Genomic DNA, 27,636 nt, shown 5'->3' on the forward strand with positions numbered 1-27,636 from the left:
GACAGTAAGATGCCTCAGTTAACACTCCTTGAGTGACTAACATGTCTACATGAAGTGATAAACAGGTGTCTGACCAAATTTTAAGACAAAGGAAATAGATGCAAAATACAGGCAGGGCAGAAGAGTGACTGCTTTGCAAACCAGTCTTGCAAAGTCCTGAGTTCAAACTCCAGTCACACCTATTGGGGATAAAGTCAGTGGTTGTCCATTTTCAAGGCAAAGCATTTAACCCTGAGTGGAAAATTACTGATAACTGTTGGGAACCAAAAACCACAGTCCGACAAGGTCGCTGTGGCTTAGCAGCATTCTGACAAGAGCGGAATCTGCAGGTGCACCGTGCCTCTATCACAGTGGGAAGGAATGCTAAATGGTTTCCCTTGACTGAAAAGAAGTTCATACTTAGTCAAGGACACTGGCAGTAAAAAATACAGGATGGCAAAAACAGAAAGGTTGTAACTAGGTCAGAGTGTTTTGATGTTTAAGTCTCTTGCTCTTTTGTATAACACTTGCTGAGATGAAAAAATTTTTGCCAGTTGGTCATCAGCCTTCTGGTCCTCTCAATATGTATTTTGTCATTCCCTTCCTGAGTGAGTGAGACCCTTTGTGTGTCCTGTCTTGTTCATTTCTACCCTGAGCCCTTTCGGGTCAAGGACCTCTGCAATCCACGCAGGTGGTACCCCGAACAGGGACCCCAACAGAGGCTTAAGGTAAGGAAGGCTCCAGAGGTGAACACAAACGTGATACAGAGCAACATCGAGAGAGAAATGGGTCAAGAAGTAAGTAAGGAGCAGGCTCGCTTTACAGAAATTTTATGTTCAATGTTGTGTAATAGAGGTTATAAAGTGTCTTAAAATCAGCTTAAATGTTTTTTGTCTTATGTCCAAGAGTGCACTCGAAATTGTTATAACTGTTTTGTGTTTCATTGTGTAAGTTTTGCATGTCTATGATATGATTAATTTATTAGAGATAAAAAATCTAATAGCTATGATAACAGTGTTATTAAAAACTGGGTTTGACTCAAAACACTATTCGTAAAATTAAATCTTACTTCAGCTATCAATCCACCCAAAATGAGTCCTAAAAAAAAATTGGGACACTTCTCAATCTACTCCTAAAAGTTTTAAAAACTAACTTATCAATGTACTTGTGGCCACTTAGTTAATTTTTATATGTTCTTGAGCTCTTGAATCTATGCATGCTTAAATTGACATTTATGGCATGCCTAATTTAAAACTTTTTTACATATGCATATATTTAAACATCTTTAGGATGGTTCTTATTATAAAATTAATATAAAGAAATACAAGACTTCTGTTCTCTTCTCTATCCCACCTCTTCTGCTGCTACTTTTAAGAAAAACCAACTTTACTCCCTGTATAGCTATCCTTATCTCAACTAGCAAAACTCTTATTCCTTCCTATTATGGCTTATACTCTCTTCAACAAAATTAGAGATAAGGGCAAAATAATTTCTGCCGAGTAGCGAGGGGGTGAAGGGGAGAGGGAGGGGGCGGAGTGGGTGGTAAGGGAGGGGGTGGGGGCAGGGGGGAGAAATGACCCAAACATTGTATGTACATATGAATAAAAAATAAATAAATAAATAAAAATTAAAATTAAAAAAAAAGAAAAACCAACTTTTTAAAGTTATATCAATCAGGTCTAACTAAATTATAGGCAATATTTTATGGACAGTAACCTTAGTCTGTTTCATTTTGTCATAAGTAATTTACATTCAATTCCTTTATTATTATATCTATATACATTTAATTGCAAATATATATAATATATAATAAATAATATATTATATTTATTACATCTATTAACAAATGGTGTCTTTATAGGTTACTTATCGTGTAAAAACAATTTAAAATTGCCTTTCTATATGGGTCTATATAATAAAAATAAGGCTAATTAAAAATTTTTTATTTAAATTTAAATTTAAAATTCTTATAAAAGTTATTTTAAAATACAAGTTACAAAATGATAAAATTAAAGTTAACTATAATCTAAAAGTTACATAAAAGATTTTTTGGGGTCATATCAAACTAAAATCTAATTCTCTATGTCCATAAAATAACAAGGCTATCTTAATATTGTTCTGCTTTGAGTAACATCTACAAAAAACTGTTATAAAAAAAGATTTTATCAAAAAAATTTCTTGTGTTTTCTGTTGATCTTGTCAAACTTTAAGTACTACTAAATCAGAGTTCATTTACATACTTGCTCATGCAAAGGTCTCTTAAATGACCAGCTTATAACTGTGCTCTGTGTCTATACTTTATCTAAATATGATACAAATATTTACAAAGTTAAAAGTGTCAATTTATGTAAAATGATGAGCTAAAGCTCTCTTTTATCCAAAAGTGTTACATTTAACCTGCATCCTGTCAGCCCCTATTTGCCTTTAAAGATCCCACAAACCCTTCACAGCAACTAACTTAAACAGTTTTATCATAAGGGGTTAGAGACAGGCTCGCTCTCTGTGTCATAAACAAATCCATGCGGTCCTCCATTTCCCACTCCCCCCATACCATAAAATAGCTTAGAGCTTTCTTGGGAGTTACAGGATTTTACAAAATCTGAATCCCAGCATCCTGTGATATTAAGGACTTACTCTATTAAAAAAGAAATGACAATCCATTTTTCAGCAGTCTTATTTCATACCATTGCCTTATGGATGTGTTCCAAGTCCATATTGCAGCTACAAATTCCCTAACAAATACATCTATTAATCAACATGTGTATACTCTTAAGTCTTGAGGTTCAAACAACATAAAAGACTCAGCCTTAAAACTATTTTACCATTTAGTGTATCATTTTTTCACTACAAAAAAAAACTTCTAAAAATATTAAATTTAACATTCTCGTAAGAGTGCTTGTTTGCTCTCTTGCTTAAAAAAAAGTTAAAACAACTCTCACACTTAGGCCATTTCTAAAAAGTAAACTACAAAATGTTAAAACTGGCATGTATCTTAGATGTGATTTAGTTAATCAGAAAAAGTACATTTGCCTTCACTATTCTTAAAAAAACCCAAGAGACAAATAAGTAAAAAACCCTGATTGATTCTCCTATTTTTCTCATATTTGAGAAACCAAAAATGGACAATCATTTTTAGGCCTGGACTCTAAATGCAAATGAGACAAAACCATAACACACCTCCTATCTCTCTATTTCATTTTTAAGATCATAAATTCTTTTACAATGCTCCACTCTTCTATTTACCCAAGGCCAATGGATCTCATTGTTAACAAGTCTATTAGAACCGTGAAGTAAAACAAAAAAGTATGTTAACATCCTTTCGATACTATAACCATAAACAAATCACTACGAACTGTAGTTTTATCATCTGTAAAATAAAAATAATAATATTTATAAGATAATTTAAAAATTTTAATGTATTAATTCATAAACTACATTTATATAAACTCAAAAAATATAAATATTAAACATTAATATTACATTTAACTACAATGTCACTTATAAATGCATATAAAAGCAAAAATAAATGGTTAATGTACAGTTTATTGCTTTTCAAAAATCAGTAATATAGGGTTCTTATTCAAAATTAAAAATTTTTAAGGTCTGGGGTACAACTCAATGATAGTGTTTGCCTGACATGCTAAGGACCTGGGTTTGGTCGCCAGTACCATAAATAAGTAAACAAACAAACAAACAAATAAATATATATGTGATATATTATTTTTAAAAATCTTCCCATTTTTAATCACATAAATAAACATATAATTTATCATGCTAGGTAAAATTAGCTACACACACTCAACTACTGTGTCATATAACTTATATAAAAAATTTTAAAGTCAAATCATAAAAAGAAAAAACAAAATGGTAAGTACTTGCCAGGGCTTGGGTTAAAATAAAAAATAAAAATAAAGAGATGCTAATTAATGGGTAAACATTTTCAATTATAAAATGGGTAAACTGGTAATTAGATATACAACATGGTGACTATGGTTAATACTATATTATGTAATTAAAGTTACTAAAGAGAGTAACTATAAGTTTTAAACACACACACATACACACAACTATGTGAGGTAATGGTTGTGTTAATTACTTAATTAACTTGACCCTGGTAAACATAGTAGTAATACAATAAATGATCACCTTGTATACCTTAAGTATATACAATTTTTCTTGTAAATTCTATCTCAATAAAACTAAAAAAAAAAAAAGTCAGTACAGTTTCACCAGACAAAAATCCAGAGGTTGGCAGCTGTGTTTTAAAAGCTTTATGAGAGCAACTGTTTCCTGCATCCTGCCAATTACAAGACTTTGTCAACTTTTAGTTTTAAGATTTTGTAGGCGTCATAAAATTACTTTATATTTAAAATGCTATTCTCTTTCTATTGTCTAAAAATGTTTCTAAAAGATATAGACCAATTCAAAATTTCATTTTCTAAATACACCAGCTTTGGTAAATTGTCATTTTCAAGGAGTTTGCTATTTCATGATCATTTAAAAATTTATAGGCATCAAGTTATGATGTCTTTTTAATTTTTGTAAAATATATTATGGGGTCAGCACAGCACTATCAGATTGTATATCATAATATAACTGCTTGTATCTCTCCATCTTATCTTTTACTAACAGGTCATGTCATGATAGCTAAATGTAGTAATAGAATCCCTTACCCTTACTATGACATTAATTGTATTAATAACTCAAGACCTTTAGATCAAAAAAGGATACTGATAGTGAAGCAGCCTGCTTTTGTTATGCTGCCTGTACAGATAAATGATACTTGGTATGACAATCCAGGAGTACAGGCTTTACTGGAAATTGAAAAAGCTTTAACCAGGCACAAAAGTGTTGTTGGCCTTATTATTATTATTATTTTATTCATATGTGCATACAATATTTGGGTCATTTCTCCCCCCTTCCCCCCACCCCCTCTCTTACCCCCCCACCTCCTCCCTTAACCCCCCCTTACCCTCGCTACCAGGCAGAAGCTATTCTGCCCTTATCTCTAATTTTGTTGAAGAAAGAGTATAAGCAATAATTGGAAGGACCAAGGGTTTTTGCTAGTTGAGATAAGACTAGCTATACAGGGATTTGACATGCATTGATTTCCTGTGCATGTGTGTAACCTTCTAAGTTAATTCTTCTCGAACTAACCTTTTCTCTAGTTCCTGATCCCCTTCTCCTGTTGGTCTCAGCTGCTTTAAAGTATCTGCTTTAGTTTCTCTGCATTGAGGGCAACAAATGCTAGCTAATTTTTTAGGAGTCTTACCTATCCTCACCCCTCCCTTGTGTGCTCTCGCTTTTATCATGTGATCAAAGTCCAATCCCCTTGTTGTGTTTGCCCCTTGATCTAATGTCCGCATATGAGGGAGATGTTGGCCTTATTATTGCTGGAGTATTGGCTCTGATGTCACTTATTGCTTCTGCTGTGGCATCCACTGTAGCCTTGTCACAGAGTATCCAAACAGCTCATTATGTTAATCATTTGGCTAAAAATGTGTCTTTAACATTACTATATCAAGAAGCTATTGACAAAAAGGTTCAGGCATGACTTGATGCCTTAGAATCAGTAGTTGTGTTGCTTGGGGATGAGGTACAAACCATGAAAACCCGTGTGTCCCTGCGCTGTCACTCTTCCTACCAATGGATTTGTGTCACAGCTAAACCTTATAATGAGTCTCAATGGAGTTGGGAACGTATTAAACAGCATCTAAAAGGAATCAGTCTCATACTAAGCCGAGTTTAGATTTAATTGCTTTACATTAAGAAATACCAGACATATAAAACAGTGATTTGCCTATCATTTAACCCTCAGATGTGGCCACCCAGGTGTTAGACACTTTAAAGGGTTTTAACTCCTTTAACATATTAAGACACTCATTTTGGATTCTGTGTTTATTTCCAGTCATCTGCCATATTGGCATGTACCAGCTCTTCAAATTAAAAGCAGACTTTCACCACGTTCAATTAAAAAATATAAAAGAGAGGAGATGTTGGGAACCAAAAGCCCCAGTCTGACAAGGTCGCTGTGGCTTAGCAGCATTCCGACAAGAGCGGAATCTGCAGGTGCACCGTGCCTCTATCACAGTGGGAAGGAATTCTAAATGGTTTCCCTTGACTGAAAAGAAGTTCATACTTAGTCAAGGACACTGGCAGTAAAAAATACAGGATGGCAAAAACAGAAAGGTTGTAACTAGGTCAGAGTGTTTTGATGTTTAAGTCTCTTGCTCTTTTGTATAATGCTTGCTGAGATAAATAAAATTTTTGCCAGTTGGTCATCAGCCTTCTGGCCCTCTCAATATGTATTTTGTCATTCCCTTCCTGAGTGAGTGAGACCCTTTGTGTGTCCTGTCTTGTTCATTTCTACCCTGAGCCCTTTCGGTTCAAGGACCTCTGTGATCCAGGCAGGTTAACTTGCTTGCATGTACCTAGAAAGTTATAAACAAGGTGTTGGGGAGGGGCCACGATAAGATGAGGAAATGGATAAAAACTATGTATGTGCCAAAAAGTACATATCACAGGGAAACCCTCCCACAACAAGGACACAAAGGGAGGTGAAGATGACTAGAAGTACACTTCTAAACTTTGACCAATCTCAAGAGAGACATATTTAAAAATAACCCAACAGAAAATAATAAAACTTAGGTGACATCTGGGGAAAATTGCATAACCCATAGTACTCAGTCAATAAGGAACCAGGAGAGGGACTTGCACACTAGAGAATATAATGCTTGTTGTAATAGCTTTGAGTGCGCCTGCTCACCAGACACCCAGTTTTGCAAGATCACCATTAAAGTCTCACTTTCACAGTACTCCAGGTGCCTCTGAGTCCATTCTTTAAGTTTCGACAGGTAAGCGTGTTTCTCACACCACCCAAAAAAAAAAAAAATGCAGGTGGGGATGCTAGACTTTTAGTTGTCTGGCAGGCCTAGATAAGGAGTCAGTTCTTTTGAGCAAAAGCAGTTTCTAAGTACCTGTTGTAATCAGGTCAACCCAAATCTACAATCTCCTTGCAGCACGGTTGTGAAAGTTCAATGAGGTATCGGTATAGGGCACTCAGGAGAGAGCCTGACAAGACTGGAAAAATTATCTTAATCTGAGAAGTAAGGGTAGCAAAGGTCATAGGAGTTTTTTTACTCTGGCTGCAGACTAGGCATTCCCCACGTGGCCCCAATATCCTTAAACTAGTTGTTTTCTACAACAGGTATGGCTGCACAAGTTGTGAATGCACACCAGGAGCATTATCCACAGATCCTATTGTAGTACACTGGAGTTGTGCAATGTGACAGCTCAGCACCCACCATCTCTCACTCATCCTCCCCTCAGCACGGTCCCAGTGGGCCTGACCACATACTAGCCACTTGGAGATGTCCACTGTCACTTGCCAAATTTTCTCAGCTTCCCTTCTGGGATCCCCTCTTGGGGTTACTGTGCAACCTCCAGGAAAAGTGCTTTGGACTGAGTACCAGATTTCCCTCCCCTCTTAGTTGAGACTCCAAGGTTTTCACCAAGGCTGCTGGCAGGCTCCAAACTCCAAGGCCAAGAAGAACCAGAGTTTCTAAAGGAAGGCATGATCCACTATCTATTGCTTAACAGACCCCCCCTCCCCCCGAGAACCTAGAAGCATCAATTAGAAGCCCTCTCATTATGTTCACAAGTCCTGTAGGTCAGGAATTCAGACCTGATGGAATGGCATGCCTCTGCTCCATCATGTTTAAGCCCCAAGTGGGGGACTAAATGCTGATGCTCCATGCACATTCTTGATGGGGTTATTGGGGTGGCTCAAGCTGAGATCATCTAGCATGGGTGAGTGGACTGCGTGTGTGGGCTTCTCATTGGCATTGGGTTCCAAGGAGGAGCTTCCTGAGAAGCATGCAGAAGCTGCATGATGTTTTCTTACCCAGCTTGCAGCATCATCTCCATGAAGGTTACTGTATTACTATAACATACCTGAGGTCATCAGTTTGTAAAGGGAGGCTTATAAGAGGACTAAGGTAGAAAGGAGTAAAACAGAGAAGATGAACCAATTCGGGTTATAATACATATATACATGGAAATGTCACAATGGCATACCTTCTATAGCTATCTTAGACAAAAATGTCTTTTTTTCAAAAACAGAGAACAGGAAGGCAAAACAGGTGCAGCCTGGGGTGGAGGGTTGGAACCAGTGGGTGGGGGAGGTATAAGGAAAGGGCATAGGAGGGTGAGTGTGGTGGAAATATACACTCATGTATGAAAATGGAAAAAATGAGAACTGTTGAAATTATTCCAGGAATGGCAGGGGGGATAAAGGAGAATGATGGGTGAATGCAACTATGATATATTGTAAGAACTTTTATAAATGTCACAGTGTACCCCAGTCCAACAATATAAAATTTAAAAATAAAAATATAGAGGAAATTATTTATTTTGGCTCACAGTTTTGGAGGTTTCTTTCCATGGTCAGTGGACCAATCAAAAACCATTGAGCCTGTGATGAGGCAATATATCATGGCAGTGAGTTCGTAACAGAGCAAAGCCATTTACCTCATGGCCAGGACTGAAGAGGAAAGAGGAAGGGGCTGGAGGTCCCACTATCTCCTTCAAGGTCACTTCCACAAGGCCCCACATCCTAAAAGCTTCACCTAAAGGCTTTTAGTATGTGGTCTTTGGGGGACATTTAAGATCCAAGTCATAGCATGGAGCAAGCCAGATTTGCTGACAAAGCAGATGTGGTAGAAAGAGTCAAGGACAACTCCAAGGTTTGGCCTGAGCACCTGGAAAGCTAGTGCTGGCATCCCTGAGGTGAGGGTGCAGGACTAGGAGAGGTCAGTAGCTCCAATTAGTTTTTTAGGTTTTTTTGAGTGGGACTGGGGTTTGAACAGAACTCCAATTTGGACATGTGGAGTTTGAGATGTCACAACTGTGTTTTGACAACCCTTGTGACCACACCTGAAGTTCACATTTTTGTTTGGTCCCCTCCCTTGCATCTGAAGTGGCCCATTGAATACAATGCAGTGATACTGGGCCTATTCCTGACCGGGCCTTGGGACAACCTGGAGCCCTGATCATGTAAGTCATTGGCCCACCCTCAGACCGTAGCATGCTATGGGAAGCTTGGGTAACCATGCAGAGAGCTCCCAATGGAGAGGAGAGACTGACAAAACCAGCTATACCCCAGCCAGTGACTGAAGAGTGAGGTGTTAGACCTGTGGCCATCCCAGTGGCCACAAAATCATCTAGTTAATGCAGGACAAATCGCTGTTTCAGGTGACTGTTCAGCATGATTTTTTTACACAGCAATTGCTGAGACAACATAGCATTGCCCATTGTTGAATGCTAGAGCCAACCTGAATCTGGGCCAGAATTGGAGACATGTAGCCCTTCTGGGCTCTTCAGCTCCCTAGTCTGAGGCCAGGATTGGCAGCACCTTGATTTGTCTTTACATATAGACACATTAAGGGTTGACATAAGGAGGTGCTGCCTACATTGAAACCTCTTTCAGGATGTCAGCAAGCAGAGGGCAGGAGATGAGGGTTTGACAATATGCCACGGCCAGGAAAGAAGGGGGCCAAGAACCCTTCCAGTTGCCTGTCCCTGCAGCTGCAGGGAAAGACCACTAGAGGCGTGTGGAGCCAACCACACATCACTGGGTTCTGTTGCCACATCTCAGTGGCCTTGATAGCCCCTTCGGAAAGGCTAAGCCCCAGTATGTCCAACATATCAGGGAATTCCCAGGGAATCTCTTTCTTGCCTCTCAGGTCTGATGCCAGTTCCTTCAGGGCTGTCTGACCTGACTCAGTGCAGATGAGTAACTCTGAGTGTAAGCATCTGTAAGGGAGATCAGAGATGGGACAGTTCCTGAGTCACAAGAAATGTGCTAGGGGTTCTTGGAAAGGGCTTCATCCAGGCATGGTTGTACCTTCTCCCACTTCCTGGGCTGTGCCTTGAGATCCCTTTTAGCACAGACCAGCCTCAGTCACCAGCCAGGGAGATGAGGGCTACCCCCCGACCTGACCACCCTGCCTGCTCTTCTTACCCGGCTGGACCTATTAGGGGCCCCTCTTTTCCAAAATAAAAAGAAATCTCCAGGTCCAGACAAGGGTATCTGACAGCAATAGATTTATTAAGTATCCCCCCAAAATATAAACACAAACCAGTAAGAACCAAAACAAACTATAAAACACCAGGCCTGGAGCCACAATAAAACAGAGACAAATGAGCAACACAGAAACAGAGGAGTCCTATGTGGGGAGGACAGAGCCAAGTGGACTCATGTTGGGGTGGGAATGGTCATAAATACTGAAGGACATAACTTGGGAGCCCTCTGGTGCCGTGCTGAGCAGGTGGGAAGCAAAGCTGGGGGCAGTGTTGGTAGCAAGATGGCTCTGAAGGACAGATGCTGCTTGTCTTGGCCCTGGCTGCCATTTGGCCCCATGCTCCAGCTGCGAGCGGCTTCACTTAGGGCCCTGGGCCTCAGATTCCTCCTCATCATCTTCATACATCTCGCCCTCCTCCTCGGCTGTGGCGTCCTGGTACTGCTGGTACTCGGACACCAGATCATTCATGTTGCTCTCGGCCTCCGTGAACTCCATCTCGTCCATGCCCTCGCCCGTGTACCAGTGCAGGAAGGCCTTGCGCCGGAACATGGCCGTGAACTGCTCCGAGATGCGCTTGAACAGCTCCTGGATGGCCGTGCTGTTGCCAATGAAGGTGGAGGACATCTTGAGCCCACGAGGTGGGATATCACACACGGCCACCTTCACGTTGTTGGGGATCCACTCCACAAAGTAGCTGCTGTTTTTGCTCTGGATGGCCAGCATCTGCTCATCCACCTCCTTCATGGACATGCGCCCACGGAAGACCGTGGCCACTGTCAGGTAGCGGCCATGGCGGGGGTCACAGGCAGCCATCATGTTCTTGGCATCAAACATCTGCTGGGTGAGCTCAGGCACCGTCAGGGCGCGGTACTGCTGGCTGCCCCGGGCTGTGAGTGGCGCAAAGCCAGGCATGAAGAAGTGCAGGCGGGGGAAGGGCACCATGTTCACAGCCAGCTTACGTAGATCAGCATTGAGCTGGCCGGGAAAGCGGAGGGAGGTGGTGACCCCGCTCATGGTGGCTGACACGAGGTGGTTGAGGTCCCCATAGGTGGGTGTGGCCAGCTTGAGGGTGCGGAAGCAGATGTCGTACAGGGCCTCGTTGTCGATACAGTAGGTCTCATCCGTGTTCTCCACCAGCTGGTGGATGGACAGCGTGGCGTTGTAGGGCTCCACCACAGTGTCTGACACTTTGGGCGAGGGCACCACACTGAAGGTGTTCATGATGCGGTCGGGGTATTCCTCACGCACCTTGCTGATTAGCAGTGTGCCCATGCCTGAACCTGTACCCCCACCCAGTGAGTGGGTCAACTGGAAGCCCTGTAGGCAGTCACAGTTCTCACACTCCTTCCGCACGACATCCAGGACAGAGTCCACCAGCTCTGCACCCTCTGTGTAGTGGCCCTTGGCCCAGTTGTTTCCAGCCCCACTCTGGCCTGTGGGGGGGAGAAGAGGTGAAGGTTACAGGGGTCAAAGGGTCTAAAGACTTCCAGGACCTGCACAAATACCCCAGAGGGCACCTGGGAAGACAGTATCTCTGTTTTCTATAAAGTGAGCACCCCACTGAGCACACAACCATGGCTGGCCCTGGAGTATCACTTTGGAGTGCTGGAGACCTGGCTGCATGGTGCCATGTCAACTGAGAATCTGGGATCAGCCAGAGACTTGCTGTGTCTACTGAGGACATCCTGGATGTAGTTCAGCCCTTCCCTTGCAGCCCCAGAGCCCGTGCAACTCAGGACTGGCTGAGACCTGGAACACACACATGGGTATGCTGGGGTCCCAAGGCAGAAGGGAGGCCTTCTTCCTGTTTTGTAAGCATCAGGGGCCTGCCACTGGAGGACAGGCATGAGAACACTCGGACTTTTTGCACATGCCTATGAACTCATGTCCTCTGGAAGCCCCCGCTTCTGTACCAACTCTGCAAACTTTCGTGTTTTACAGCTCATTCTGTTTAAAATGCATGAGTGGTATATTCCCCCAAAGAACCCTTTCTCTAGGTCTCTCCTCTAATGCCCACCTATAAAATGGAAGGGTCAGTTTTTACCCTATAAGGTCCCAGTAGGGGCTGGCTTTGTCAACTTTCTGACCGTTGCCCCATCTGTTCCCCAGGCTTCTCTGCCATAGAGTATGGAGCAGGGGAAACTCACCAAAGATGAAGTTGTCAGGCCTAAAGAGGTGCCCAAATGCTCCAGATCGGACACTATCCATGGTCCCGGGCTCCAAGTCCACCAGGATGGCTCGAGGCACATACTTGTGAGCTGAGGAGAGAAGGCCACTCAGTAATGTGGGTTATAGGGTCAAGGGCTCCTGGTCTTCCCCTCTGAATCCCGCCCTAGGCCTGCTAGCTTCCTGTTCTTACCCTAAGGCCAGGGCCTTATGATCCATGGTGAGTTCCAACCTCTCTATGTATACAACAGTTGATATTTAGGACAGCTAGGATCAAGTCACATGTCAGTGTGACCAGTTTGCTATAGAAATTACTATGTACCAGTTGCCAAATAGCCCCTGATCAAACCATCACCCCTTCTCTGTACCTGCCCACGTCACCCAGGATGCATCAACTCATATCCTGCCTGCCCCACTCCCACCCCCCGATGGCCAGTAAGTGTGTTTGATCTCACTCCATGACAGATCTGTGAGTTTGGATGGCCAATCTCTAATCACCCCTGCTTGCCTTTTGGGCAACTAGGAGTCAGATACTAGAACTCCACCCACCCAGAGGCCCTCTCCCCAGGCTCAGAATGGGGCCCTGGCAGGTGCTTACAGGAAGCCTCATTGTAGTAGACACTGATGCGTTCCAGTTGCAGGTCCGAGTCCCCAACGTAGTTGCCACTGGGGTCTATGCCATGTTCATCACTGATGACCTCCCAGAACTGCAGCAATGGGGAGCAAAGGAGTGAGCGGGCAGCTGTAACACTGGCCAGACCCTTTCCCTGCTGGAGCCTGAATCCCTCAGTACAAAATTAGGGTCATGGGCTCCCCCCACCAGCCCTGCTGACACTTTAGAAAAGAGTAGACATGCACATCTATTTACCGCATTGTGCAGGCTGATATGACTAGGGCCCTCAGGGTGGGCAAAAGCTTACCACACAGACCAGGATCCCAGACCCAGCTCTGTACTTGTGGGCAAAGGGACAAACACCTCATGAGGTCATCTTTAATATAACTTTTTTTCAGACAAGAAAATGAAGGCAGAGAGCTGCCCAGAGCAGGCAGTAGAGCACATACGGGCCTGGGATCCAGCATCATGTTCTTGGTCGCACTGTGTGGCCCTCAGTGTCAGCACAAATAGTGCCCAGTGACAGGGTCCAGCGGTATCTGGCAAATCACTGGCGTCAGGCAACGCAACCCACAGGAACCCTGGGAACCGCTCCCAACAAGTGTCCCCTGTTGGATCTGCAGAGGGGGAATTGGGCTCCTGAGTGAGGAATGTCTTCCCTGAGTCACTCAGCCCGTCCACATGGAGCCTGGCAACTCCCAGGGCTCATCTCACTACCTACTGTGCTCACCTGTTTCCTTTTGGGCAAGAACACACAGTGCTTTTCAAACTCTGCTCCCATGACTGTAGCAGAGCAGGACAGGGCAGTACAGAGCATGGTCTAGACTCAGGATTCATAGCCTGCCCCATCTCTTCCCAGGTATGTGACCTTAGGCAGACCACAAAGGTTCTGTGCCCTGCTGTTCTATTTGTACAATGGGCCTGATAACAGGCACTAGTGAGAATTCGATAAGCTACTCTGTGCAAAGCATATGGGCAGGGCAGCATGTGCCAAAGGGTCAAAGTTATGCTTGACTGAACATGCTCATGCACACAGACTCCCAAGCAGGAGGCCAACACAAACATTCGTCCCTCATCCCAGGACATTTTTCTGGGGTACAAGTCCTGACAGGCAGGAGGCCTGCATGGTCACATGCTGTATGGCTTCTGGGGCTGCAAGACCCCTCCCAGCCCTCCTTTGTAGTCCTCATGGCAGGAGTGACTTCCACATGAGTCAGTGGTAGGAAGGCCTGGGAAACAAAGAGCCTCTATATAGGAGTCATATGCTGTGAAAAGATTGCTCAGTGACAAGAGCAGTTTAAAAGACAGTTTGCATGTGCTAATCTATATTAGGAAGTCCTCACAGAAACACAGAAAGCTGCGCCTGGGGACATGTCTACCCTTTGGTACTGCTGGAATTTCATCATGTGCATGTTAGCTTTTTTAAAAAAATAAAAAAGAAAAGACCAGTTAAAAATTGTTTTTGAAAACATAAAGTCAGCTGGGTGCCTGTGGCTCATGCCTGTAATTTTAGCTACTTGGGAGGCTTAGATAGGGAGGATCATGGTTCCAGGCCTGGAACCTCACTTGAGCCACACCCCCACTCCATCTATGAAGTTCTTTACAGAATGTGAAGTGGCTGGACCAGCCTCACCTGTTAAGGCAGACATGACATTATGTCCTCATTTGGCTAGCTCAGACTGAACATGAAAGCACTCAAGAGAAATGGGCTTCATTTGTTCAAATATCCTAGGTGGTATATTAAAAGTTGTAATGCCAGCTGGAGGTGTGGTTCAATGGTAGAATGCCTGTCTTGCAACCAGGAAGCCCTGAGTTCAAACCCAAGTACTATCACAAAAAAAAAAAAAATGTAAAGCCTTATGAATAAAGCCATAAATAAAATGGACCAGAGAGATAGAAAAAATGTGTCCCAGAGGACATGTCCTGGGCTGAGGGAGAGAATTTTCACTGTCTACCCTTTAATATTGTTGGGGGGGGGGGTGCTAGATGAGAAAGGTAGTTAAATGCTACATTTTCTCATCTGCAGTGTTTAAATTTTTGAGACAGGGTCTCAATGTATTGTCCATACTGGCCTTGAACTCCTAGGCTCAAGTACCCAGTAGCTGTGACTACAGATGTGTACCACCACGCCCAACTCACTATAATGTTTCTTTTTCTTTTTCTTCCTTTCCTTTCCGTGATCCTGGGGATTGAATCCAGGGCCTCATACATGGTAGTCAAGTGCTCTACCACAGAACTACATCCCCATACTTTTTTTTTTTTTTAAACAGGAAGAAAACACACACAAAAAAAGAGAAAAAACAAATCACTTTTTACAGGAAGAATATACTAAAAACTGTTCTCATAGATAAAACTAAGAAAAGTGGCCAGGTGCTGGTGGCTGACTCCTGTATCCTAACCACTCAGGAGGCAGATCAAGAGAATAGCAGTTTGAAGCCAGCCTGGGCAAATAGTTCACAAGACCCTGTCTCAAAAAAAAAATCATCACAAAAAAAAGGGCTGGTGAGTGGTTCAAGGTGTAGGCCCTAAGTTCAAGCCCCAGTACCAGAAACAACAACAACAAAAAAATCTAATAAAAGGGTAATTAAACCAGGTGCTGGTGAAATTTTAGCTACTTTGGGAGGCTGAGATAAGGAGGATCACAGCTGGAGACTAGCTCCTGGCAAATTTTGAGACCCCATTTTCCAAAATAACCAGAGCAAAATAAACTGGAGGTGGGGCTCAAGCAGTAGAGAGCTTGCTTTGTAAGTCTGAAGCCTGGAGTTCACAAAAAAAAAAAAAAAAAAAGTAAAATAAAATCTTATCAGTAAACTATATTATGTAGTATTTAATAATGGAATATGATTCTGAAAATTAAATAGATCAACACAGAAAAGGCAACTACCAGGTAATGATGTACCCCAGGAGCCTGCCCAGTCTCGTTGGGACCCTAGTTTCTGTCTAGTGTAGGGGTGAGGTGCTGTCCGCGGTGCTGACCCTTTGCTGCACCAGTACTTGGGCCTCAGAGGACAATGGCAGCGGCAGGATGGGAACCAAAAAAACCAAGTGAGGTGTGCGGCTCCCGAGGACGTTTAAGCTCCCACCCACCCCCATCCCAGGACACTGAGTGCCCAGCCTGTCTGCTGGCGGGGGTGTGGCGGGAATACCCTATCCTATTGGCTATCAAGCAGGGTACCGCCCCCTCCAGAGACCCCGCCCAGTGGCCAAGGGGAGGCCACTCCTGCACCCAGCCGGGTGCAGACAAAGACTCCATATCCATGAAGACACTTTGCAGAGAGCTCCTAGACTGCCTCGCCCCTCTAGGGGAGGAGAATGAGGTCAGGAGCCCAGACAGACCCCAGCAAAGAAAACCACGAGGGGGGCGGGGGGCTCAGTCACATCTGCTCCTGTTGGATTGCGGGGGTGGGGGGGGGTCCCCGCCCATATCTGACATGCCTATACAGATATATAGACTAAAACTCCTGCCTTGCCAGTCCATGGTATGATCCCAGGCAAGTAATTCACTCCTTGAAACTGCGGTTTTCTCAGCCTTGGAGGAGGGTGATTCCCATCTTCCCACATCCTTTGAGATGATGGTATAAAAGCACCTAGTACAGTGCTTTTACACACTATCCACAGTTAATTGTTTGAATCGCTAACGAGCTCTTGTTGCTGCTTTAGAAGTGTTTGCTTCTAGCCTCAGAACTCTAGTGCTGCCTCGCCCCTCCCCACCCCCCAGCCAGCTGCTTCCCTAGAGCCTGTGGCCCTTTGTGCTGAACCAGGTATCACCCAAGGACCTACAAGCAGGAAAGTAGCCCCTGTTGCCCACCCAATCAGCTGGCTGGTGGTTATGAGCAGGGGAAAATGGCCCCCTAACCCCAATGCAGACCATGCCAGGGACCTTACAACCAGCTACAGAAATGGGAAGTAAAAATGGCCAAGAAGTTTCCTGTTGTCTGGGGCGAATGCTAAGCAGGCAAATCCCACACACAGGGCCTGGCCCTCCAGTCTGGTCACTGGGGACCGGACAGAAACTGCTAAACTATTTCAATTGACTACCACAAAGGAGAGCAGTGAAAACGGTTCAAACTACCCCTTCTCCAGAAAATGAATCCATTGTCAAAAAAACCCAAAGTTTTTGAATGGAAATTAAGAAAAACAGTCCCAAAGGAATAAAAACTAACTGGCAAACCTAAGGGACACAGGCTGAGACACAGATTTCAGTGTCCAGTACTCAGGCAGCTGCCTGGGTCCTGCAGCCCACAGAATCTCAGGAGGAGCATGGGGTGTGGACCTGACTGCTAGGCCCTGAGCTTTTGCCTGATATAAGCCTGTGGTAGGCCAGTCCCAGCAATAGAAGGAAGGTCACCAGTCAGGCCTCAGGGTTGCCAGCCCTCCCTCCTGTCCCCCTGCCCCCCCCCCCCCAGCTCCTGACCCTCCTAAGAGCAGATGTTCAGGGAAGCCCTGGCCCCTGTGACCACATTAATGAGCCCTAAGCCCCTCCCTTCAGGCCAGGGCAGCTGTCAGCAACTGCCCCAGGAGTCCTGATTGGATCTGAGGCTCCTGGCCCCAGGCCTCCCCTCCCCCAAGCCCCCTTCTAAACCAGGCACAGCTGTCTCCTCTGTGATTAGGGAGTCTCCCTGGCATCGCCTCCTCCCCCTCAGAGGCACCTACACCCTAGAACCAAACTAGCAATTTACATGTCAGCCACGTGGCTGCCCCAGCCCATTGTAATTAGCTTTTTGTTCCTGCCTTGTTTCCATGGCAACAGCCTCCAGCGACGTCTTTGCCTGGCCCCTTCCCCTTCAGGACCTGTCTCCCCCACTGCCTCCTTCAGGGAACAGTTCCACACCTAAGCTGGGTCCCCGGGCTCCTGGGTCCTGAGAAAGCGCCCCCCACCCCCATATTGTTCTGTGAGAAAATCCCTTAAGGCAGCAGGTCCCACCCACCCACCCTCAGGTTGGGCGTCTGCAGGGGACTGACAGCTGAGAGGGTAGCCTAGGCAGCCGGCGCTGTCTTCCACTTGCTGTGTGACCTTGAGCAAGAGACAAGACCCCCACGACTTGGAATAGGGCAGCTGCTTCTCGAGTTTGGGTGAGGATGAGGTCACCTCCTGAGGCTCCCTGCAGAGTCGCTGCACCAACGCCTCTTCCTGCCTCAGCCCCAACATCTGTAAGGTGGGCTAACAATAGAGGGCAAGAGCCCAGCGGGGACGCAGCCCTCCACTCCCTGCAGCTGGGCTTTGTTTCCGTATCCAATCCCGAGTGGCAGGCCTTGGGTGGGCGCGGTCCAGTCCCTGGTGGGGGGGAGGGTGACTTTGCCCAGGCAGGGCTGGGCCGACGGAGAGTCTGGTTCTGGACCAAGGTCACGGAGTCCAGGCCCAACTCCTCCAACAAAGGAATAGGGTGGGGCTAGGAAGCTGAGGGTTGTCAAAGCAAGACAAGAGGAAGGCTCTGCCTCTTGGACAACATTCCTTTCTTCCAGAGGGGATTTAGGCAAAAGGGAGTCATGGCTTTCAGGGACAGCTCCACCCAAAGCTGCCGCGCCCACCCATCTCACTCAAGGATAAGTTGCAACCCCAAGGGGGGGCCACGCCCAGACAGCGCCCCCAGCCGCGCCTGCTGAGGCCCGTAGGGGAGGGTGCAGACGTGGATGGAGCTGAGGTTTAGCGCTGGCGTGTGCTCAGCCCTGGTCGCCTGCAGTCACCTGGGTAGGGTAGCAGTAGTAAGGGACGGGTGGGGGTCGCAGGGCGGGGACCCCATCGCCCCTGTCTCCCGGCGCGGGGATGGGCTAATCCCTTTGTTCCTGCTAGGAGGGCGGGCGTGGCTCCTCCCCACCCTCCATAGGGCCGGCGCTGGGTCCGGACGCGGGGACGCGCGCCGGGATTGCAAGCGGCGGGGGTGGCGCGGCCTCACCTTGGCCCCGATCTGGTTGCCGCACTGGCCGGCCTGGATGTGCACGATCTCCCTCATGCTGGCTGCGTCTGGCTGGCGGCTGCGAAACGAGAGAGTTCTGCGGGCTGCGGAGAGTGGGCAGCCCCCGCCGCGCGCTCTTATAGCCGCAGCCTCGCCCCCGCCGGCTGACGTCAGCGCAGCGGGCCAATCCCGAGGCGCCGCCGCAGAATGCGGCAGGGCTCTGCAGCATCAGCACCGCGCATCCCGCTCCGCCCGCACAATGCGGCGCCTGCCCCAGCCATGCGGACACCGCCGCGCCCGACCCACGCCTTCGAAAGGAGGGGCCTGCCGTTTGGGCGGCGGACTCCAGGGAGGACAATAGAAGCCCCGTTAGTTCTTAGCATTCCTGCCCCCGCAGCTGCCCTCTCGAGTTCCACCCCAACGGCAGCCCCACCCTGCGGCTTTGTGAGGAGGGTCTTTGGCCTGCACATTCGTTTAGGAAGCAACCCCCATTTTCTGCCATCCCTGTCTTTCGGTACTCTGCGCTTTCCCGGTCCCTTGGGATGGGCGCGGCAGGAAAAGCTGGAGCGGGCGCTGAACCACAGAGAAGAATGCAAGCATTGGAGGATGTGGCTATAGGAGGGCGGCAGGTTATGTCCATCTGTCTCTGTTCTCTGCGGTGGAGGGTGTTCCTGTTCCTAGTGCCCCAAGGGACTGCAGCGAGGACCCAAATGAACCTTGGATATTTTGTACCCCCAGATATGCACAGTGCCTGGCAAATAGCCCCTAGTCCATGAATATTGACGTCAGGAATTATCATGAGGAGCCACAAGCCAGGATATGGATGGAGGATGGTGGGCAGTGCTTTCTGTCTGACTTATTCTCTAATATCACCCTGTACCCTTGGACTCTTGATAAAAGAGCGATGAGAAGGTCTGGAGCCAACTGGAACTATACAGGGAGACTGCGTGTATGAAGTTGCCCTTGGAGGACCAACTAGTGTAGAACAGTCTAGTGGTCAGAAGGGGACAAGAGGATGAAGTGGACATGCAATGTATGCAGAACAGTATGCACATATACATGACTGATTTTATATTCATGTGGGTTTCTTTTTTTTTTTTTTGCAGTCCCGGGGCTTAAACCCAGGACCTACACCTTGAGTCACTCCACCAGCCCATTTTGTGTTAGGTGTTTTCGAGATAGGGTCTCCCAAACTATTTGCCTGGACTGGCTTCAAACCGGATCCTCCTAATCTCTGCCTCCTGAGTAGCTAGGATTACAGGCATGAGCCACTGGTGCCTGGGTTGGGCTCACATGTTGCAGAGACACCTTATAATTAGGTCCTTCTGACATTCAATGACAGAGATCCTTCAGTATGGGTCTCAGACAGCACTATGGGATATGGGTGATCCACACATAGCATGTTTCACAAGCTGCAGGTGCCTGTGTCCAGTCTATGCACAGGATGGTGCTGTATGATGGGCCGTGCATGTCACTGCTCTCAGAAGCTCCCGGTCTGGTGAGTTTAGAAATGGGCCTTTTGTTCTCAAGCGATGCACCTCCCCACAGTGTGTCCATGATGTGACTTTCTGGGCTTGATTTCCAGCTGTCTCCATTCAGGGGGTCCTGGGTGAGCATTTTTGGCTCTGCCTCCTTGTCTGAGGATGAAAGCATCATATAGAGCTGGGCTGCCTTCCTGCTGGGATGGCATCAGGCCAAGCCAGCTTCCCCTCAGTCCCAAGAGGGCTCTGGTGCCAGGCTGAAGGCTGACTCATGGTCCTGTCTCCCAGCAAAGGCTGGCCCTGCCGGGAACTAGCTCTCATCCTGAGGCCAGGAGCCAGGGCTGGAGCTGACAGCATGGGTTGGGCTGGCCAAGGGCAGCTTTCTAGACCTGCCTCAGAGGTGGCTGAGGGCACCTCAGCCCTCACTCCCTGTCACAGGGAGGAGATTGACTGAGTGCTCAGCATCTGTGGAGGACCCCAGGTGGGCGCTGAAGCAAGAAACATAAGTAGCAGCTGAAGAAGGGCTCGGGGGTTCTGCCACCCCTAGCACCAGGTAGTGTATTTCACCCCACATGCCACTTCCTGGACTTGGCCACCCCTGAGCTCCAGGCAGCCTTCCCCTATCCACAGAGGTCGTCTACTTCCCAGGACTGGCAGAACATTGACTCCACTCCCAGGAGGGTAATGCTGGGCAGAGAGCAGATCCCAGCCCCTGGCCTACACTGCACCACAGGCTCCTGAGGCAGCTCAGAGTGGATGTGGGTGATAGTCCTATTCACTGTGTGCCATGGCTGAAGGGGTTGCAGTAATGGATCCAGGAAAGGACATGTCTGTCCAAGGTTACAATTGGGTCACCTCAGGGGCTGGGACTGCTGCTGCAGTGTGTAGTTGAGCTGAAGACATTCTAGACAGTGTCACCATAGAGGTGATGGATGAGCATGTGTTCTGAGCCTGGGTCCCCTTGTTCTGAGCTGGGGTTTATAACCACAGAGACAAAGCTAAGAAGCAGGAGCTAGTAGGCCCAATTGGAGTCTCCATACTCTTCTCATGGGCACTCAGTGTCCTTCAGGACTGTGATTTCCTGACCTAGGTGGGCATACATGGCTTCTGGGACTCTCTTCTCCCCTTCCTGACTCTTATCCCTGCCCTCCCCCACTCACACTTTAAGCAACTTCTGGAAGGAGCCAAAGCAGATGGTGATGAGGCCACACCTGAGCACAGCATTTACCAGCATGTTTCCTGGCTCTGAGCCCCAGGCCTTGGTCACTGATTCAAGTCAACAGCCTTTGCTGCAGCCAGAGTAGGCATTGCTGGAGTCACCTGCCTGGGGTGAATATGGCAAACAGCCATGTCCCCTCCTCTCATTGTTCCCTGGAGCCTTAGAGCTGGCTCTCAGAGGGGTCAGTCCCACCTCTTCTGTGCAAATCTAGTAGACTCCTTGTGCAAGGCACCAGTCCTGCAAATCTAGTCCTTTTGCTGAGGCAGGGAGCTACCCTCCTGAAACAGCCCACTTTGTGGTTGTGGCTGGATCCTTCTGGTCACAAAGCCTCTTCTCCTGAGACCCTCACAGGGAGCAGTGCTCCTCTGGGGCTCTCATCACTGTTTCAGTCCAAAGACTTGCTGTCCCAGCAAGTGAAGGCAGCAAAAACTGGGGTAAGTGTTGCCTAGTCATTGGTTGGAGGTGGAGCTCTCTAAAAGAGATTGTCTCTTCAGAGTCCGTCCCTATGCTCAGTCTCAAGGATCCCAGCCTCCTCCATCCCCCACAACTGCCAATGAGGACCCTGCTACACTTCTCCCTGTTCCCAGATGGTCTGTGCTCCCATATCTTTAGAGTTCATCTAGTCCATTGTTAGGTAAACAGGGACTAGGAATGGAAGGGGTTACCTGTGGTCACACAGGAATCAGGCCACTGGATATCATCATTTCCCTCTGCCCAGCACCCTAGCTGTGAAACCAAAAGCCACCTCCCTGCTCACCAGGAGCACAGCAGCACCTCCTTTAGTGTCATACGGAGCTCCTGACTGCGGAAGGCATAGATGAGGGGGTCAACGATGGAGTTGAAGATGATGAGGGCAAGGAAGAGGTTGAGATTCTTGAAGACGCAGCTGCAGGTAGGGTGCTGGGGGCAGAGGACAATGAGTGTGAGGTGCAGGAAGAAGGGGCCCCAGCATAGGAAGAAAATGCCCAGGAGGATAGTGAGGGTGGCAGCACCTTTAAGACAAAAACCCTGGTGGGTGGGGCGCTGCTTCTTGTGTAGCCGGGTGATGCCCTGGGCGTGATGGCATGCCCGAGTGAGCATGTGGACATACAGAACTGCCATGAGTGCCAGCATGGCCAGAAAGAAGGTGACAAGACAGAGCAGGACAGCTGTATGGTTGTAGTAGGCAATGAAGAGGGTGCTGGAGAGGATGCTGGCCACCCAGATGGCCATGATGGCCCACCGTGCCCTGGACAGCGTCACGATGCTGTGATAGCGCAGAGCGTAGAAGATGGAGATGTAGCGGTCCACAGCAATGGCAACGAGAAAGCAGAGACTGGACACCATGGAGCCACAGATGAGCACGTCAATGACATTGTCCAGCTGCTGCATCACAGCAGCCTGTGTGGCCAGGGCACCCGCCTCCAGCAGCAGGATGACAGTGGTCTCCAACACAATGCTCACGCTCACCAGCAGGTCAGACAGGGCCAGACAGCAGATGAAGCAGTACATGGGTGAGTGCAGGTTGTGGTTCTTGGCGATGGCGACCACCACTAGCACATTCTCCACCAAGCTCACCAGCCCCAGGCTGAGGAAGAGGCCATCCGGGATGGACACCTGCAGGCACCAGGGTCCTGTCTGGTTGGTGGCCAGCCCGAGGTAGGGGGTGGCTGTAGGGGTGGAGTTGAGGGAATCCAGTAGCCTCCTCTGGGGTCCTTGCGCAGGCATCATCCGTACCAGGGAACAGGAAGGGGCAATGGAGGCCCCAGCTCCAACTGGTGTCACTTTCAAGGTGTCCTGTTCAGCTCATGGTACCATCGGGAGGGCTCGGGACTTTCCCTCCCATGTCTGCCTCATTACATCTAGTCATCCCCAGATTTGTCCTCACACTTGCCCAGCCCAGGCAGAGTCCAGACACTTCCCAGCTAAGACCCTGAGCTCTGCAGTGTGGATCTTCTGTTCACAAGAGTTTCACTGCCGGTGTGAACAAGCCTGTACCTCCACTACCCACCCCACCTCCTCCCTAGAGGTAGCTCAGGTTGGGACATTTCTAAGACTCTCACCTCCTCCCAGCTTCTGGTCACCTGCCTCTGATAATTCTGCCCAGCCTCCTTCCTCTCTGGGCTAGGGGTGGACTGAGATCCCAGGAAGAATGGAGCCCTTCTTTGCTGCTTTAAAGTTGTCCACAGAGCCCCACCTTCCGAGGGTGGCCACATGACGGGCTGTGCCCAGAATGTGTGAGCACCCCCCCAGCACCCAGCCTGCCACCAGAGGGTGCATGAGCAGCACTCAGAGGCCTGGGACCCAACCCCACCCCTCATCATTCCTCCCCTTGCACACAGCACAGCATCAACCTTTGCATTCAAAACCCTTGCAAACTTCCACCTTGCCTGGTTGCCTGTGCTACTGACCTGCCTCTCATTCATGTATACAAGCTTCCCCAGGACCTGTTCCATTTGTCCCCATCTGCCAAACTCCTAACCTTCCTCCAGACTCATGTCAAAGTCACCTTCTTCCTGAAGTTGCCCTGCAGCCCCTTCCCCTCCCCCAGTTGCTGTGCCTGAGGCAATCACCACTGTGGATTGGGCACACCCAGGCCCACTCTCACACCACCCAGGCAGCACCACCCATTCCCAGCTGAGATGTGCACATATAACAGCAACTTGGCTCCTGAAGTAGATTTGGGGGCTGTGGCATATGAGCACTAATGGCCACAAGGTGTCAGGCAGCTGGATGGATGAGACAGAATGGATTTTAATACAAATACCAGGGATAGAAAACACTGTAGCCATCCTCTAGCCTGGCTCTAATGCCAGTGCTATCTTTCTTTGCCTTGTTTTCCCATCTGAAATTGGGAGGAATTGAGGGAGTAGCAGAGGCTGGAAGTGGGTGTGCACTGTCCCTTCCCACATCCTGTCCTGACCACTGCGAATGGCCTGCAGGGCACTATGCAGGGTTGCTGGCCCACCAAGGTTGGAGACAAGAGGTCTGCCCTGATGTGGTTCCTGGCTCCAGGGCCTGCATGTTCTCTGCAGCGGAAATGGGGCACCACCAGGAAAGGGTGGGCAGCTGCGTGCTGCCCTTCCCATGAGGGTGAGCAAGAAGCAACGTGACTGGCGAATGGCACCAGGATGCCCTCCAGCCAGTCAGCTCCCAGGAGAAAATAGCGCCCCCCCAGCACTACAGCAAAGAGGAGGGGGTACTGCTCCACTTCAGCAAGGCTGGGCCCTGAGAAGCAGGGGCTAAAGTGTAATCCAATAACAAATTCCTACACAATCATCTCTTACATCTGTAGTTTGCAACTTACAGATCTTTCTCCTTTTGCTTTCATTTAAAAAACAAAACTTATTAGCTGGACATGGTGGTGCCCATCTGTAATCCCAGCACTCAGGAGGCCAAGGTAGGTGGATCTTGAGTTCAAGGCCAGCCTGGGTACACAGGCAGTTTACTAAGTACAATATATGTAAAGGTACATAGATGACAAAAACAGGTAGACAGATGCCCCAACCCGAACACAGGCAGAAAAGCAGCACCTAGATCAATAATATGACATGGCTGTATCAGAGCCACCTCAGACCTTCCTGCCCCCCCCATGAGCCACTGTGATGTCCTCCAGCAGCATAGGTTAACTTTGCCCATCTTTGAATGCTTTGTTTGGACCCTTCCGTTTGTACTGTTTGCTCAAATTCATCCTTACTATTGGCTTCATCCTGTTATCGCAGGTAACTAAAACTAGTGTCTGTCATCTAAACAGACCGCAGTGGACATTTGGGTAGCTCTGGCCACAACCTGTAACAGTGCTGCTGGGATGTCCATCTTCTGCGAGGACACAGCGTGTGCATATGACACCTGGCAATGGAACTGCAGGGGTAAGAGGCTTATCTTCATCTTCAGACCATTTTCCAAATTGGTAGACCTGTTTCTCTTTCTGGCTACACACACACCTTCATGCACCCCGTTAATCCTGTAGAGAATGAGTACTCCGTGCTGAGTGCCAGGCTTCCAGGGAAACCAGTATGGAAGATGGGCCCACACTGCCACCCCTCCAGCTCAGCTTGCTGCCTCCCACATCCTGACCCTCACTCTGCTCCCTACTGACAACTGCCAAGGGGGTGAAGGGTCCCAGGTCTGATGAGGCAGCAATGCATAGCTGGCGGAAGTAGACTGACTCTCTGCATGAGAGTCTGCATGAGACTGCTGGCATCACTGACCCTAAAACTACGTGGTGTCCAGACATCCATCAGGTGCAGATCACTGTCCATCTCTCAGGCACAAGTGAGCCCCAGTTTCCTGTGATGTCACACTCCAGGGGCGCTGGTAATTTCAGCACCATAATGAAGCCTTTGAGAGGCAAGCACTCACCCCATTCCAACCTGACTTCAAAGGGCTTGAGAATCTGGCCTCTGGCAGAAGGCACATCCTTCCTCCTGGCGATCGGGAATGGGGTGACCTTGCCTCAGGACTTCCCACCTCGGATTCCATCGGCTACACTTGTTCAGGGGTCTGTGAGAAGGGTAAAGCTGAGCTGTCAGCTTTGTGGTTGTAGGGAAAGGGGAGGCAACACCAGCCTTGGATGGAGTCAGATAGCTTGAGGCTAACTGCATTTCAAATTTCATCTCTTAGTGTCCCTGGGGTACACTCGGTGGGGAACACCAAGAGCACACTGCCCTTCCCTTGGTCAGTGGCACCCCACACAAGCTGCCAAGAGGAGCTTCCTGGCTGTGTACCTGCCTCCTGTGGCAGGCCAGGCGCATTGCGGGCTGCACAGCACACGCTCTGTGTGCAGACCAGTTGGGGAGCCTCTACAGAACAAGGAGCTGCCTGCACTGAGCCAGGCCCCGCAGGGACAGGGAGTCGCTGACTGGCCTAGGAGGCTGAAGCCTTTAGGCAGTGTCAAACTGCTCCTCTGGCTCTTCTCAGAGGCCAGCACAGCCTCTCAAGAAGGGTGGTTACCATGTCTTAGTTTGAGAGCCACTGGCCTCCTATGAACTTTCCATTTGGGATATGGCAAACAGGTGTTTTCCTTCATGTTTGCCCTGAGCTGGTAAAGGGCAGTTGGCCAGCAGTCCTACCCTTGAGCACACAGGAGTCTTCTCTGGAGGTTGAGGGTCCAGAGAGGTGCAGGTGCACCACTACTCCTGGATTGGCTGCTACAGCTCCAGGTATCACATCTCTCATCTCTACCTGAATGGATGAGTGCTAGGCTCTCCTTGCTTTTCTCAGCTGTGGAAGTTGGGATGTGTACATAAAACAGGCTTAGGCTAGACTCATCCTAATTGTGTCGACTTCGTGGAGCTGGGCAGATCCCCCACCATACCCAGTTATGTTGGCAAGGGGAGAGGGGTGGTGACTGCCTCCTTAAGAAAGGCCTGCCCTCCCCAGTCTCCCGCTGACCCATTTGTGAAGCAGCACAGCTTGTACGTACCCTCAACACCTCTACTGGCTGATTTGAGCCAGAAAGAGGAACGGGGATGTAGCAATTCCTCTTAACATCTAGCTCTCACCAGAGAGCACAAGGCACAGGCCTCAGTCACAGCCATGATTTCTTGTGCCCCTCCCACACATGGCCAGCCCAGAGCCCAGCTTATCAGTCCTGTGTTGTTGAGAGCACAGTCCCTTGGGCTCCTGCTCAGCTACTAGGCCCTGGCCTGAAGGAAACTTCTGGAAGGGTCCCACCAGGGCCACCAGACAACCCACAGGGACAGCTGAAACAACAGTGGGGCCTTCTAAGACAGTGGACCAGGACCACCTTATCAGGAACTTCTGGAGGGGTGCCTGTCTTACTGAGGTCACCAGACAACCTATGGGGACAGCTTGAACAGCAGTAGGGTCTTGCAGACACAGGCAGTAAGCCAGGATATGGGTTCGACCTTCTGTCTCATCTGCAGCCTCCTGGGGGAGGAAGGTCAGGGTTCTGAGGGATGTCCAGGAATCTTCCAGAAGCAGGTGGGCTTCTGAGTCACAGGCCTCTAGCTTTTTCTGGCTGCAACCTCTGTCCTTCCATGGTCAGGTACAGTGATAATCTGAGGCCTGTGTGTGGCCAGATAAGTGAGGACCCAGTGAGTTGGCGAGCCCTCCCCCTGGGCTGGGGTTCTTGGTCAACACTCCCAGCACTCATTTCCTGGTCTCTGCCATGTACTCCCTGACCTGCCCAGAACAAGTTTCTTCCCAAAACTTGTTGGTCTCCCCTTCAACTCTGTGCACTCCTATCAAGTTTCCTAAT

At 48.3% G+C, this 27,636-nt stretch overlaps 2 protein-coding genes across 2 annotated transcripts; both read right to left on the reverse strand.

Annotated features, from left to right (window-relative positions):
* Nucleotides 1-10,066: 10,066 nt before the first annotated feature.
* Tubb3 (tubulin beta 3 class III) lies at nucleotides 10,067-18,888 on the reverse strand. The gene is made up of 4 exons (XM_020173604.2): nucleotides 18,735-18,888; nucleotides 12,826-12,934; nucleotides 12,209-12,319; nucleotides 10,067-11,494 (listed from the first exon to the last, which is right to left on the reverse strand). Exons 1-4 carry the CDS (start codon nucleotides 18,789-18,791, stop codon nucleotides 10,419-10,421), a joined length of 1,353 nt encoding a protein of 450 aa, XP_020029193.1. The 5' UTR covers nucleotides 18,792-18,888; the 3' UTR covers nucleotides 10,067-10,418.
* Nucleotides 18,889-19,828: 940 nt separating this feature from the next.
* On the reverse strand, nucleotides 19,829-24,011 carry Mc1r (melanocortin 1 receptor). Its single transcript, XM_074055447.1, has one exon. The coding sequence runs from the start codon at nucleotides 23,142-23,144 to the stop codon at nucleotides 22,188-22,190; it is 957 nt and encodes a 318-aa protein (XP_073911548.1). The 5' UTR covers nucleotides 23,145-24,011; the 3' UTR covers nucleotides 19,829-22,187.
* Nucleotides 24,012-27,636: the final 3,625 nt, after the last annotated feature.

The sequence above is a fragment of the Castor canadensis genome, chromosome 15, assembly GCF_047511655.1.
Source record: "Castor canadensis chromosome 15, mCasCan1.hap1v2, whole genome shotgun sequence".
Taxonomy (NCBI): Eukaryota; Metazoa; Chordata; class Mammalia; order Rodentia; family Castoridae; genus Castor; species Castor canadensis.

Bases quoted from the DNA above. Each gene is read 5' to 3' on its own strand.
- Tubb3 (XM_020173604.2), bottom strand. From the start codon at position 18,791: ATGAGGGAGATCGTGCACATCCAGGCCGGCCAGTGCGGCAACCAGATC. The intron at 12,935-18,734 runs GTGAGGCCGCGC...CCATTGCTGCAG, and splicing joins GCAACCAGATCGGGGCCAAG to TTCTGGGAGGTCATCAGTGA. The intron at 11,495-12,208 runs GTGAGTTTCCCC...TCCCCCCCACAG, and splicing joins GCCTGACAACTTCATCTTTG to GCCAGAGTGGGGCTGGAAAC.
- Mc1r (XM_074055447.1), bottom strand. From the start codon at position 23,144: ATGATGCCTGCGCAAGGACCCCAGAGGAGGCTACTGGATTCCCTCAAC.